The sequence below is a fragment of the Phascolarctos cinereus genome, unplaced genomic scaffold (genome assembly GCF_003287225.1).
Source record: "Phascolarctos cinereus isolate Bilbo 61053 unplaced genomic scaffold, phaCin_HiC Scaffold_5;HRSCAF=322, whole genome shotgun sequence".
Lineage (NCBI taxonomy): Eukaryota > Metazoa > Chordata > Mammalia > Diprotodontia > Phascolarctidae > Phascolarctos > Phascolarctos cinereus.
The window spans coordinates 412,006,465-412,021,318 of record NW_027555958.1 but is presented as its reverse complement, the minus strand read 5'-3'; the positions used below and the strand labels follow the sequence as shown (position 1 = coordinate 412,021,318).

Below are 14,854 nucleotides of genomic sequence, written 5' to 3'. Positions count from 1 at the left end.
TTCTGAATTCTGAATGTAGAATTAAAAAAAATAGTAATGAGAGATAAGGTTTTCTTAAATGAATAGTGCAAAGAAATAGGAGCAAAACAACAGAATGGGAAAGGCAAAATATGTCTTCAAGAAAATTAGAGATGTCAAGGGAATATTTGTGCTAAAACAAGCATTATAAAAGACAAAAATGGTAAAGACTTAGCAGAAATAGAAGAGATAAAGAAAAGGTGGCAAGAATGTACAAAAGAACTACACAAGAAAGATCTTAACATAACCAATAACCACGATGTTGTAGTTACTGAGCCAGACGTCCTAGAGAATGGAGTAAAAGTCAAGTTGGCCTTAAGATGCATTTATAACAACAGTGGAGGTAAAGGATTTCCAGTCGAGTGAGCTATCTATCTATCCATCTATCTATGTATCTATCTATCTATCTATCTATCTATCTATCTATCTATCTATCTATCTCTATCTGTCCATCCATTCATTTAGCTATTTATTTAACTATCCTTTCATTCGTTTGCAATGCAGTCAGGGTTAAGTGACTTGCCCAGGGTCATACAGCTAGTAAGTATCAAGTGTCTGAAGCCAGATTTGAGCTCAGGATCTCCTGACTCCAGGGCCAATGTTGTATCCACTGCACCACCTAGCTGCTCTGGGCTGAGCTACGTAAAATCCTAAAAGATGATGCTGTAAAGTGCTGAACTGAATATGCCAGCAAATTTGGAAAACTTAGTAGTGGTCACTGAATTGGAAAAGATCAGTTTACATTAAAAGATGCTTGCTCCTTGGAAGGAAAGCCACGGCAAATCTGGACAGCATACCAAAAAGCAGAGACTTGCGAACAAAGGTCCATACATTCAAAGTTATTGTTTTTCCAGTAGCAATGTATGGCTGTGAGAGTTAGGCTATAAGGGAAACTGAGCATCACCGAATCAATGCTTTCATTAGAATTGTGGTGGTAGAGATGACTTTTGAAAGTCTCTTGTACAGTAAGGAGATTAAATCAGTCAATACTTAAATTAATTCAGACTCTTCATTGGAAGTTCAAATACTGAAGCTGAACCTTAAACACTTTGGCCATATAATGAGAAGATGGGACTTATTGGAAAAGACTCTGATGTTGGGAAATATTGAAGACAAAAGGAGAAGATGGCAGAAAATGAAATGGATACATAGTGTCGTGGAAGCAATGACTTGAGCTTATATAGACTTAAGTTGATAGCGGAGGATAGAAGGGCCTGTTGTGCTACGGTCCATGGCTCACAAAGAGTCAGACATGACTGAACAACAACAAATTTAAATAGTATTAATTTGACTACATGCAATCACTTCCCAGGATTCATCTTTTACACTAAGAGGAACCTAGATCTACTTAAAAAGAAAAGTAAGCTGTAAATAATAGAGACCTGCAGTTTCATGCATAATCCTCTTTTTCTGTTTTACTTTTTATACGGAAATGCCCAATCTAGTTGGTGTTTGTTAAGTTCAGAATAAAAACAAAAATTGGCCCCTCCCCCCCCGCCCCTTGGCTATCTGTATACAAGTCTCCATTCACCAGAGGATTGATCCCTGGCACTGCTAATCTGCCACCTCTTGAGTGTTTCCTCTTCCCCTTCAGAATTGTGAAGTGCCCATAGCTGAGAGAAATTTGGAGGGCACAGGGGGAAAACAACAAGCCAGTAACAAACCCAAAGCATTTGGAAACCTCATAGAAGATTCTTTTCAAGTTTGTGGTGCAATCTTGGGGTCACTTCTCCAGGGACCACCACAAAGGATGACCAGAAAGCTGAAATACTTGGCCTGCCTGTTTACTAAGTGGGTCTGGGCCTAGCAGGCAGACAGAGGGTTTTCTCTCTCTCAAACTGTTCTGAATTAGGTGAAACATTCCTTTATCTTAACATCCCACCACTGGCCCCAGTTGGCTTGGTTGGTTTTATGTGGAACTTTTGGATCATAGAGAAACTGAGAATTTGAGGTTAGTTTTACTTTTAGCTTCCTTTTTGTTTCAAAGAAAGTCCTGTCAGAGTTATGGACCTACTGAATTTCACGACTGTCCCCCATGGTACCGAGGTTACCTGGTCCCAAGGAAGTATGGGTTTTTCTGAAAAGGTCTTACTTCTATCCTATGATTGACAGAGAGTTGATGTGGATTTCCTTCCTTGAATCATCTACTTTAAAAGTCACTTTGGACATATTGTTTCTTTCAGGGGTTTTCAAGATTCAGATCTGAGGCTTATTAAGACTAGCCCTGATGGTAGACAGTTTTCCCTGTCATTAATTGTGATTTAAGGAGACCACTGAGAGTAGCAAAAGCCCAGGCTCACTAGAGAGATAAGAAGTATTAACTTGTCTGCCCCATCATAAATTGACTTAAGATCAATAGTGTTGGAATCTCCTAAACTAGGATCCTTGGTAGGTAGAATTACACTAAATAAAGTCACAGCTGGAGGGCAAACAAAAAGGAAGTATTTAATATGAACCTCCAAGTGTATGGACTGGAGGGGAAATTTTTAGCCAATAATGACCATGAAAACACAGAGTATAGTAAGAACCATAAAGCATAAGAACTAAAATGCAAAATCCTTGGACAGTATAAATGTACCAATATGAACAAATTACTCCTGCCTTCAATTCAGCAAACCTTTATTAAGCACTAAATACAATGCATTGTGCTTAGCCCTTGGGATCTGGAAAAAAAAAAAGTAGAATCTGATCTTAAGGCACTTTACATTCTCCTAGGAAAAGAAAAAGTGTACCCAGAAAAGTAAAAAAAAGATAATTTGAGAAGGGAGAGTGTATTAACAACCAGGGAGATGAGGAAAATATTCCTCTATGAGGTTGCACCTGTACTGAACTTTGAATAAAGAATTCAAAGGGGTATTCCAGGAATGGGGGGGGGGAGCAAATTGTGCAAAAGCAAGAGGATGGAAAAAAAGAATGAAAAGTTATTCATAATAATTCTAAAAAAGGTAGAATGACATAGTAGAGATCTGGCTTCATAATTAGAAAGACGATGTTCACTTTCCGCCTCGGACACATACTGGTTTTGTGGTCTTGGGCCAGTCCTTACCCTCTCCGTATTCTAGGCAATTCTATAAGTTTCAGAGAAGGTGTCAACATATATTAGTAGAGGAACTTTCCCAACCTAGAAATTCCTTATACCAAGAAAATTTCAGGTCCAATTGCTAACCTCTATCTCAGATAATTCTAAAGAAATGAGCTGCACAGTTATTTCTAAGAAGATGAGTAGTTAAAAAAGAAATTACCAATTGATAAGTATTCTAGACCCAATCAGTCAAGCCATAGTCACCTAAGAAGACTAAAGGAGCCAAAGAGTATTCTTTAGTCCCCTAGGTAAAAGAACAGACGCGTGACAGAGAGATCTCTGTAAGGTTTACAAAACTCTCTTATTTCATCTTCTGTGAGATGGTGCTATTATTATTTCCAGATATTTTCACAGGTGAAGAAACTGAGTCCAAGAGAAGTTAAATGATTTTACTTTTATGTTAATCTTTTTGAATTGTGGCTTACTTCTATGTGTTAGATATCGCTAGGACTTTAGTGGACTCCTGGACTCTTGGGTACTGATGAAGCCTATAGATGAGTTCTGTAGTGGACACCATATGCTTGAATGGGAGAATCTGAGTTTTTAATCCTCAGAACTAAAATAACATGATCCGGTCCCTATATGATATCCACTGTATGAGAGTGTAAGATCCTGGATTTGGAGCTAGAGCACCTGTGCTTAAATCTTTGCTGTGCTACTATCTGTTTTACCTTGTACAAATCCTCTGTGGTCTTTAAAAAAAATCAGAATTTAAGAATACCTTGAAGGACCAAGATAAAACTATACACTTAGGGGAAAGAAAATCATAACAGGATGAAAATTTTTATTTCAAAGTAAAGTTATAATATCTGTTTGTAATTATTTGTATCTAAAATGCATTTTCACAGAAAGCAGAAATTATATTAAAATTATTTTAAAAAATTCTATCGACTGATACTGCTGGTCTTTCAATTGTTAATGTCCCTTCCTAAATTCTGTACTTCATTTCAAATTCTTGAACAGGGTCAAAACAAGATTCCTTTTCTGGACACACATATTTACTCTCTTCTTTCCTGTTTTTCTCCCTCCCTCATTAATTATTTTTGTAGTTACAGTACGTGTCTCTATCTCTACTACAGGAGTTCTCAACCTGAGGTCCATGAACTTATTATTTTTTTTAATGTCAAAGTCACTCAAATGGAATTGATATTCTTTTCAGTCCTATGCATTTTATGTGTATATTTAAAAACATTATTCTGGCAAAGGGCCCATAACATCAAAAAAAGGTTTAAGAAAAACCCTTGCATTAGTGGATCATGTAGATGAAACACAAATCTCTCTCTATGTATGAAGAGTATATTGCCTGGTAGACAAAGCTGGTACTTTTCTTGTGCTAATGTAGCTGCTACTAATGTAGCCTTTTCTACATTAAAAGGGAAGTATAGGATATGGCCAATTGTTTTACTAGAGATTTCCATCTGAGACATTTTTAGAGCTGCATTTGTAATCCCATGTCCTGATCAGCCAATATTTCTTTTTGCTTGACGTATCTCTGTGAGGTGCTGTTGCTCCCCCCAACCAGATCACCTACATATATCATGTTCCCTTGTGGTTTGCATCAAGCTATGGCTTAAAAATCTTAGCACTGGCCCTTCACACAAACTAAGCCACTGGACACCTTAGCATCCCCAGCAATCAGCCTTTGCAGTGGTCTGGGTTTCGAAGACCTTAAAGGTGAACATGAAAAGCTGGTCTTGGGCTCAGGCCCAAGAGAAAAAGTGTCCACATCATAAGAACAACCACTAGACCAGCCGGTTTCCTGGTGGGTGGTGTCAAGGAAGAGACCAGGATGAGGGAATTGAGAAAATTAATTTCTGCTGTCCTTCCTTGCAGTCATCCCCATCCATCAGACTTGAGGCCCACTGGATGGAAGCCACCATATGCTTACTTGGTCTTTGTATTTGTTCCCTGGCTTAGATGAGGCCTGTTTTGTCAACCTCAAGCTTTCATACAGCAGGTCTCTTCGGTTTTTCACAAACTGGAAAAGGTTAGGGGAGTTCCCTGGGGATTTTGAATTCTTTCAGCACCCAGGGCTGAAGGCTTTGGAAAGGTTTCTCAGTTACCTTGTGATGTATTTCAGATTTTGCTCTCAGATGAACCCAATCCAGTAAGTTTCAGAGGATTCAGTGTTAAAGAAGAATTAGGTGTTATAGTGGATAGATGGCTGGGCTTTTAACCAGGAAAACTTGATTTCAAATCCTACCTTGTAAACTTTAAGTGACTTTCAATGAGTTACTTAGCCTTACTCAATCTCAATTTCCTCAAATGTAAAAGAACAAAATTAGAGTCATTGACCCCTTCTAGAAAAAAATTGATGCTCCTTAGACCTTTCACTATAATCTATACACTATGGGTCCAGGTCTTTTCTTTTCTTTTCTTTTCTTTTCTTTTCTTTTCTTTTCTTTTCTTTTCTTTTCTTTTCTTTTCTTTTCTTTTCTTTTCTTTTCTTTTCTTTTCTTTCTTTTCCTTTTCTTTTCTTTCTTTCTTTTCTTTTCTTTCTTTTCTTTTCTTTTCCTTTCTCTCCTCTCCTCTCCTCTCCTCTCCTCTCCTCTCCTTCCTCTCCTCTCCTCTCCTCTCCTCTCCTCTCCTCTCCTCTCCTCTCCTCTCCTCTCCTCTCCTCTCCTCTCCTCTCCTCTTCTCTTCTCTTCTCTTCTCTTTTCTTCTTTTTTCTTTCTTTTTCTTTCCTTTGCCTTTTCTTTTTTCTTTTCTCCTTTTCTAGAAGGATTTGTGATGACAAGAAGATAAAGGACAAAGGAAAGGAAAGAAATGAAAGAAAGAGAACAGTTACAATTTTCTTCAGTGGGGGTGGGGTTGAGGTAAGGGATTTCTGCCATGCTGCCTTCCTGCACTTATTAGCTTGTATTAATTAAGCCAATCATGCAAATCACACAAATGACTGTTTTTTGTCTTGGAGAGAAAACAGGGATTGGTTAGACAGGTAATGTAGCTTCTAGGCTATGGAAGCTCATCACATTAAGATTAATCTCCTATTAGATGTCACATCCTGCTCTGAAACCAGGGACAGTTTTTCTGAGGTTAATCACTCTTCTTCCATTGGTGTATGGTGGCAATAATTCCATTGATACCCACCTCGATACTGCTGAGTTATATGTTATGTGTGCACCAGAGAAGGTAGAAATTTGTCCTTAACAGCAGTTGAAAGCAATAAAGGAACTAACAGTTTAAATGTGCTTCCTTGTTCTAAGGAGAAATAGATGAAAAGTGGGAAAGTAGGGAGTATAGAACACTGTAACTCATTGGTTTTTAGAACAATTTATATTAAAAGGAAAACTGCATTTATCTGTGTACAATACAGAGTCTAAGAGATTTATAATTACAGAGCCAGAAGGAATCTTAGAGGGTAACTAGTTCAACTCACCTTCAGTTTAAACATGGGGAAACTGAGGACTAACAGGACAGAATCATAGAAGTAGCAACTAGTAGAACCAACATTCTAAGCCATGCCCTCTGGCTCCAAGTTCGTTGCTCTTTCCATTGTACTCTGTTGGCTGCTAATAATTTAAATCATTACATTCTAGAAATCAAAATGGCTTCAAGAAGGCATCTGGTCCTCCTGCCTCTAGGCAGTTGTCTGGATCATAACATGCAGTTTCTGGTTGGGGGAGGGGTGGGATTTGAAATAAGAGCACAACCTGCCTTGTGGTAACACAACAGTAGTAGTGGAGAAGGCACTTGTAATTCAAACTATGATCTGAGCGATCATGCTTCCCATATCCAGTCCCTTCCTACTTTCTTGCCCCATGTTGTCATCACGATGACAACTTTACTGGGTTTCTTGGACTATTTCTTCAGTCTCTGGTAAGTGCTTTTTTTCTACTCCAGCTCCACCCTCTATCTCATTTCCTTATGGTCCAGGTGACGTGTTCCTGGCCTGTTTTATGCCTAAAGTTCTCCAAAGTACAGAAAATCCACAAACGCCTTTAGAGTTTAGCTTTAGTGCTTAATCAAAAGAGGAACTCAAGGTATGCTTCATTATGTCTGACTGAAATGTATCATACTGCACCTTTATCTGTTTTTAGTGATAGTATGTTTGGTATACTAGAACCATTTCAATGGTTCCTTTACTGTAATGAGGTAGATATTTTTATTGATATAAAAACAAATTATGAGTTACACGTATGTGTACTTGTGCCTAGGTATGCTTTGACAGACCTGGTGTGGCCACCACAGTTTTCATTTTCTTGGCATCTGATGGCATGGTCTATGGGGAAAAGCAGCAGCCAACAGTGACTCTTCAATTGAGTGATGCCAGTGGACAAAACCACTCCCTTGGTAAGTGTGGCTTTTCTCCTTCATGAAAAAGAGGAACGGTAGTCACAGAGAAGATTGCAGGAGCCCCAAAATAAGGGTCATTCTTTCCTTTTATTTTGATCTCTGCTTGCCTTTATACCCCTTATATACTGAACATTTATTTGAGCAAAAAAAAAAAAGGGGGAAATCAGAAAGAAGGACAAAACATAAGTGAATCATATAGAATGAAGCCAATAGTATACCACTTAATATTTTTGCAATTATGAATATGACTTCTCTACAGGTCTGACCTACGTTCACTTGGACAAATTTGAATTTATCTTGGTATATGTCTTCCTTTGTAATGCTGACTTCTGCCTATCTGAAAGGGATGCTTAAATCAATCAATAAGCATTTACTAAGTGTTTACTGTCAGTGCTTATATGACCAGGTACTGGGCTAGACACTGGGGATGCAAATAAAAGAAATGAAACAATCCCTACATATGAGAAACTTACATTCTAATGAGAGAGGCAAAAAAGACATATCTGTATAATAATAAGTATATACAGACTGATAACAAGAGAATAAATACAAAGTAGTTAAATATGGAGGGCACTATCATTTCTCCCTCTCTCTCTCTATATATATATACACATACACACACATATATATCTATGTATGATATGAGAGGGTGTGCACTAATATTTGCATGGAACAGGAAAGGCTTCACATAGAAGGTTATGCTTGCCCTGCATCTTGAAGGATTCTATTAGGCAAAGGTGAGGAAGGAGTACATTCTAGGTATGGAGGAGAGCCATGCAAAGGCATGGAGGTGAGAGATAAAGTGTCTCAAGGAAGGGACAGCAGACCACCTTGGATGGATTATTAAGTACAAGAGGGTGTATAATAAAATGAGTCTGGAAAGATAGATTGGGAGATGAGTTATAAAGGGCTTTATAGTTAAACAGAAGAGTTTATATTTTATTCTGTAAGCAATAGGAAACCAAATTGTGAGGATAAGCTGAAATAATGGATGCAAAAACATTGAAAATGTGATATAATTAGGGAGGGAAAGTATTTCTTGAGGAGTTACTATTCTCTTCCCTGTATCTTCCTTGATATAGAATGAAAGGAACCTTAAAGGTATATACCAAGAAACTGCACCGGTGTAAGCTAACAGCCTGATTCCTCCTTACTACCTAGAGTTAGAGACTAACACTTTATCCTTACCCCACTCCTGAATATAAAGGAGATTGGGGAATGGCTGCTTCACTAAGACATTAGGGTAAGTTGTGCCTTTCTCATGCTCTTTCCAAAGGAGCTAGTACAACCTCCCACAAAGATCCAGTTGACAAAGGGATCTTTGGCATTGAAGGTATTCAATACAAAGTCCTAGTTTGGACTTTTTTTTAGCTTTTTGGTGAGGCGATCGGGTTAAGTGACTTGCCCAGGTTTACATGGCTAGTAAGTGTCAAGTGTCTGAGGCTGGATTTGAACTTAGGTCCTCCTGACTCCAAGGCTGGAGCTCTATCCCCTGCACCACCTAGCTGCCCTGTATTTTGGACTCGTTAAGCATTACAGTTCTAAAACAACATCTTTCAGAAAGCTATGGAAAACTAGCTGATCAGATCAACAGCATTAAAAAGCCCCTTTTGCCAGCACATAATGATCTAAGCTTACTGGCTCCATCAAGAAGCTTCATCTGTCAGTATTATGGTGCCATCTGTGCCCCTTGCGTAGGTATTCTTTTTACTCTCTTCTCTGTGATGGACAGCATCATAAATAATGATTGCATGTAATGGGCATGGTTTTAGCCTACCATTTGTAAGACTTTTTAAATATTTTCTTAAGAGATTAATAAGACACTCAATAAGAACTGTGTGTCAAGAGGAGAAAATTTGGAACTCAAAATCTTATGGAAGTGAATGTTGAAAACTAAGAATAAATATACTTTTTTGAAAGAACTTGATGTCTCTGCTCTGTATCTCCAAGAAATTTCCTGGTCAGATGTTACAATTTGAAGTTGGTTATACCATTATTTTTTTCTTTTTCTACAGGAACCTATGAGTTATCGTGCCAGCATAACCCATTGGCTATTAATGTGACCCACAATCTGAATTTCCTTTTTCACCAAACCAACTCAGTGATGCTTAATTTCTCTTCACCATTTGTGGGTATCTCAGCAGTGGCCCTAAGGACTTCCTTAAATATTAACCCTTCAGCCCTCAACAACTGTGTCCCAGGTCATGAAGGGCATGGACACCAACGACCAAGGTACAATGTCTCTTTATGCTCTTCTTTCTCCTCACTATTGTCAATCTCCCAATAGTGAAGTTCACATTTTAAGGTGGGATCTAATAGTTATGAGTATGACTAAGGAAATTATTCAAGATACTAAAAAACAGGATGCTAACAATTTGTGAAGGAGAATATTAATATTGTATTTATTGTATTATTTCTTTGTTCGGTCAATCCTTTCTACTTAAATCTCACATTATTCTACCTTACATACTTTCTGTTGCAGTCATGTTTGATCACTGGCAAATGTCATGCATTTCCCTCCCTCCTTGTCTTTGTTCACACAATTTCCCTAGTTGTTCCTTGTTGAGTCAGTTTTCAGATGTGTGTGTGTGTGTGTGTGTGTGTGTGTGTGTGTGTGTGTATAATTCCTCCCTCCAATGCTTCATTGTGGCATAGAAATCATGTTTGTTTCTAAAGGCAATGCCAGTGGGGCTCAAGTTTGAGTGGGTCCTGGAAGTCTGGAGAGACTTTGAGTATGAGCTGCCCAAGAGTGTGTCTGTCATCTCTCTGAGGACTAATAAAGCAAAACAGAGGAGGAGATCTTTCACCAGGCTGACTGAAAAAGGAAGACTTTTTCTGCCCCATTAGCACTTTCAAACCATCTAACCAAGCTATAGGATAATTGCAAACTTCACCAGTGAAAGGAGTACCCACACAAATGAAATCAAATATCCTTTAAGTATTGAAGTAGGTGTGTGCATACACACTTATGTATATGTGAATGAGTATTGGTAGGTTACACAAGGACGTGTCTTATCCAATTTTTTAAGCTTTCACAGCATCTAGAATAGTGCTCTGTGTACTGTAGCTACTTAAAAATAGTTACTGTTTTCAAGGAGCACATTTTATATAAATACAACAATTTTTTAAAAAATCAAAAGCAGAAGAAAGCATTTTCCCTCATTATGAGGCCATAGGTCAGGACCTGTAAAATGAGGCCCTCTTCCACCTTCCCACAACCTTTTCCCTTATGGAACAACTTCTCTTTTAGACTAAAAAGCTCTAGTTTCCAACTTGCTGGCACAGCATGCTAGGTTTCCAGTGCCACCATTTCTCATCTTTCAGAGGACTCTAATTCCTAGAATTCTTACATGGAAAGAACTTAGATACTCTCCACCATTCTACCCATTCCTCCTCTCCCTAAGAGACTGTGGATATTCATTTTAGGTGTTTTCAGAAGGGAATTTATCAGAGCCATAATTAAACATTTTTGTGCACAGGACATGCAGTACACAATGTACCTGGGGTGAGTAGCATGAAATATGACCTCAAATCAACTTTTAAGGCAAATAAATTTAAGGTCTGGGGTAGACCTTGGGACACTATCTGGGAAAAGACTCTGGGTTGTCACAAAGCAGGAGATAGGGAACAGGGCTAACCCAGGCCGGAGAGGCATTCAGTTAGCACATGGCCAAGCAAGCGAGTTGGGGGAAACCTTCCATGTTGTTCAAAAACTACAAGTTAGGGTCCCCCAGGGCAAAGACTGAATGGTCTCACCCTAGGTATGGTTCAGGGATTGATTATTTGTATCACATGGGGAACATAGCAAAGAGGAGAGAGAACAGAAGAATCATTAAAAAGAGTGATACTAACCAATTGTAAAAGACTTTGTCAGTTATTTTTGTTCTGACATGTAGGGAATTCTTTCTACTGTTTCTTGGCTCTCTCATTCTGAACAGCCATTTATCAGATTTTGTCCTTGATGTTAGCTCACTTCTAAACCCTAAATGATCGGTCTTACTGGTAAGACTGTTGGCGTCTCAGCCTTCATCTCTTCCAATTACAGCCCTTGGCTACCATTGGATCTTGTATCTTGGAACCTTGAAGACAAGTCTTCCCTTTATGACGCTGCCCCCACCCTCTTGTTTCTCCAAGTATCCTAGATTGAGCTTTCTCTTTAGTTCTGAACTTTTCTCTCCTGGTGGCTCATGAGTAGCTCCCCTCTCATTGGCCAAGATGAGCTGACAATTGTCTCTTATATAATTGTCAATCAACAGTGGATATTTTTTTTTTGTTTTTTTTTTGTTTGTTTGGTTTTTTGGTTAGGCAATGGGGTTAAGTGACTTGCCCAGGGTCACACAGCTAGTAAGTGTTATGTGTCTGAGGCCACATTTGAACTCAGGTCCTCCTGAATCCAGGGCTGGTGCTCTATCCACTGCGCCACATAGCTGCCACAACAGTGGATATATTTTCAAAAATCCCTGAGATTGTCTTCTCCTATTCCTCCTCTCTTTCCTTATCTTCCTCTCCCTTCTCCCTTATCCTCCTCCTCTTCTTTTTCCTTCTCAGTCTCTTCTTTCTTTTCCTCTTCCTCTTCAACACCTAACATAATGCTTCCTAAATTGTAACTGCTTGTCAATTGATTTATTTATTCGTTTATTGCTCTTTTGATTCCCACTATTTTGTAGTCTAAGAGTACCAACTCATAACTCATACCTGGGTCCCTGTCCTCTGAGATAGATGGTGTAGATCACAGTATTTAGAACTGGAAAGGACCTTAGAGATCATGTAGTTCATTCAACCCTCTCATTTTATAAGCAATAACCAACTTTACATTTCCATATGCAAAGGGAAACCAAAAAAAAAATCATATATGAAACTCTTAATATCATTACATATGCATGTTTTTGTTGTTCTTCCACTTTTCCCCAAATTGTGAAAAGCTTTCCCCCCATTCACGATTTATTTATTTTTAGATTTCTTTTCATTTTAAATTTTGAGTTCCAGATTCTCTCTCTCCCTTCCTTACCTTCCCCACCCACTGTGAAGAAAAGAAAAATGATATCAATTTATACGTGAAATCATGCAAAACATATTTCCATATGAGCAATATTTCAAAGAAAAGAAAAGAAAAAAAAGAAAGTGAGAAAATTGCACTTCAATTTGCACTCAGAGTTCATCACTTCTCACTCTGAAGGTGGATAGCATTTTTTCATCATGAGTCCTTTGGAATTGTTTTGGATCATTATATTGATCAGAGCAGCCAAGTCTTTCACATTGATCATTGTTACAGCATTGCTGTTACTGTGCACAGCGAAGTTCTCACTTCACTTTGCATCAGTTCATATAAGTCTTGCCATGTTTTTTTAACCCCCCCATCATTTGTTTTCTTTTCTTTTCTTTTCTTTTCTTTTCTTTTCTTTTCTTTTCTTTTCTTTTCTTTTCTTTTCTTTTCTTTTCTTTTTCTTTTCTTTTCTTTCTTTTCTTTCTTTTCTTTCTTTTCTTTCTTTCTTTCTTTCTTTCTTTCTTTCTTTCTTTCTTTCTCTCTTTCTTTCTTTCTTTCTTTCCTTTCTTTCTTTCTCTCTTTCTTTCTCTCTCTCTTTCTTTCTCTCTTTCTTTCTCTCTTTCTTTCTTTCTTTCCTTTCTTTCTTTCTTTCTTTCTCTCTTTCTTTCTCTCTTTCTTTCTCTCTTTCTTTCTTTCTTTCTTTCTTTCTCTCTCTCTCTCTTTCTTTCTCTCTCTCTCTCTCTCTCTTTTTCTTTCTTTCTTTCTCTCTCTTTCTTTCTTTCTTTCTCTCTCTCTTTCTTTCTTTCTTTCTTTCTTCTTTCTTTCTTCTTTCTTTCTTTCTTTCTTTCTTTCTTTCTTTCTTTCTTTCTTTCTTTCTTGTCAGGCAATGGGGTTAAGTGACTTGCCCAGGGTCACACAGCTAGTAAGTGTTATGTATCTGAGGCTGGATTTGAACTTAGATCCTCCTGAATCCAGGGCCTTCCACTGCACCACCTAGCTGTGCCCACCATCATTTCTTATAGAAAAATATTACTTCATCATAATAATATACACAACTTCTTTAGCCATTTACCAAGTGATGAGTATCCCCTCAATTTCTAGTTCTATGCTACCACTAAAAGATCTGCTGTATGGGTCCTTTTCCCTTTTCTTTTATCTCTTTGGGGTATAGATTTAGTGGTGGTATTGTTGAGTTAAAGGGTATATACAGTTTTATAGCCTTTTGGGCATAGCTCCAAATTGTTTTCCAGAATAATTGGACCAAGTTTACAACTCCACCAACAGTTTGTTAGTGAACCCATTTTCCCTCACCCCTCCATCATTAGTTATTTCTGATAGGTATGAGGCAGTGTCTCAGAGTTGTTTAATTTTCATTTCTGTAATCAATAGTGATTTAGAGCACTTTTTCATATCACTAGAATTGCCCCTCCAATAAACTCTCCCTTGTGAATAGTTAACATAGCCAAGGAAAACAAGTCCATACATTTTCTTTCAAAAATAAGTCTTTTATCTTGCCCTTCTAGTCAAGTACTTTTCTATCAAGAGGTGAGAAACATAGTTCATCATCAGTCCTCTGAAGTCATGGTTGGTTGTTTCATGGATTGTTACTTCTTGTCTCAAAGTTGCTTTTTGATGTTGCTGTAATTGTACTAATTGTTCTCCTGGTTCTTTTCAGCTCCCTCTGCTTTGGTTCATACAAGTCTTTGCAGGTTTCTCTGATTCAATCCCCTTCAAAATCTTAGTGGCAAAATGATATTCCATTATATACATAAACCATAATTTTAGTCATTCCCATGTGATAGGCTCCCCCTTAGTTTCTAGTTGTTTACTACAATAAAAAGTGCAATAAACATTTTTCCAATAAACAATAAACCTTTTTGCAAATATGGATCTTTTTTCTCTATTTTTGATCTCTTTAGGGTATATATGCCTAGTAGTGGTATCACTCAAAAGGTATAAACATTCTAGTCACTTTTTAGATATATTTTTCAATTACTTTCCATAATGGTTGGATCAATTTACAGTTTTAACAATAGCGTATAAGTGTGTTTTTCCTCACATGTCTTTTCCAATATTTCATTTTCCTTCTTGGTCATATTTTTCAATTATGAGGCATAAAATAGAACCTCAGAATTGTTTTAGTTTGCATTTCTCTTGTTAGTTATTTGGCGTAATTTTTTCTTGTGATTATTGATAGCTTGCTTTTCTATTTTGAGAACAGCCTAATGAAACTTTTTGGCCATTCACCTATTAGTGAGTGACTCTCATTCTTGTATATTTGAATCACTTCTTTGTAGATATTGGATATCATCAAGAAATCCACTGCACTTTTAATATATTTACTTGGTTAAGAACCTGCCTCTTCTCCATAGTCGTGGAATATATTTCTTTTACTATTCCTCTAATTTATTATGTGATATCTAAGATTCATATCTAGGTCATGTATCTATTTGGAGCTTATTGTGGAATATGGT

At 37.6% G+C, this 14,854-nt stretch overlaps 1 protein-coding gene across 1 annotated transcript in view; it reads left to right on the top strand.

Moving 5' to 3' along the window:
* PAPPA2 (pappalysin 2) overlaps positions 1 to 14,854 on the top strand; it is a 235,783-nt gene that overhangs the window by 38,365 nt on the left and 182,564 nt on the right. The window contains exons 6-7 of the mRNA XM_078155787.1: positions 7,258 to 7,393; positions 9,412 to 9,628. Coding sequence (XP_078011913.1) covers positions 7,258 to 7,393; positions 9,412 to 9,628 — 353 coding nt within the window. The remainder of the gene's footprint in view (positions 1 to 7,257; positions 7,394 to 9,411; positions 9,629 to 14,854) is intronic.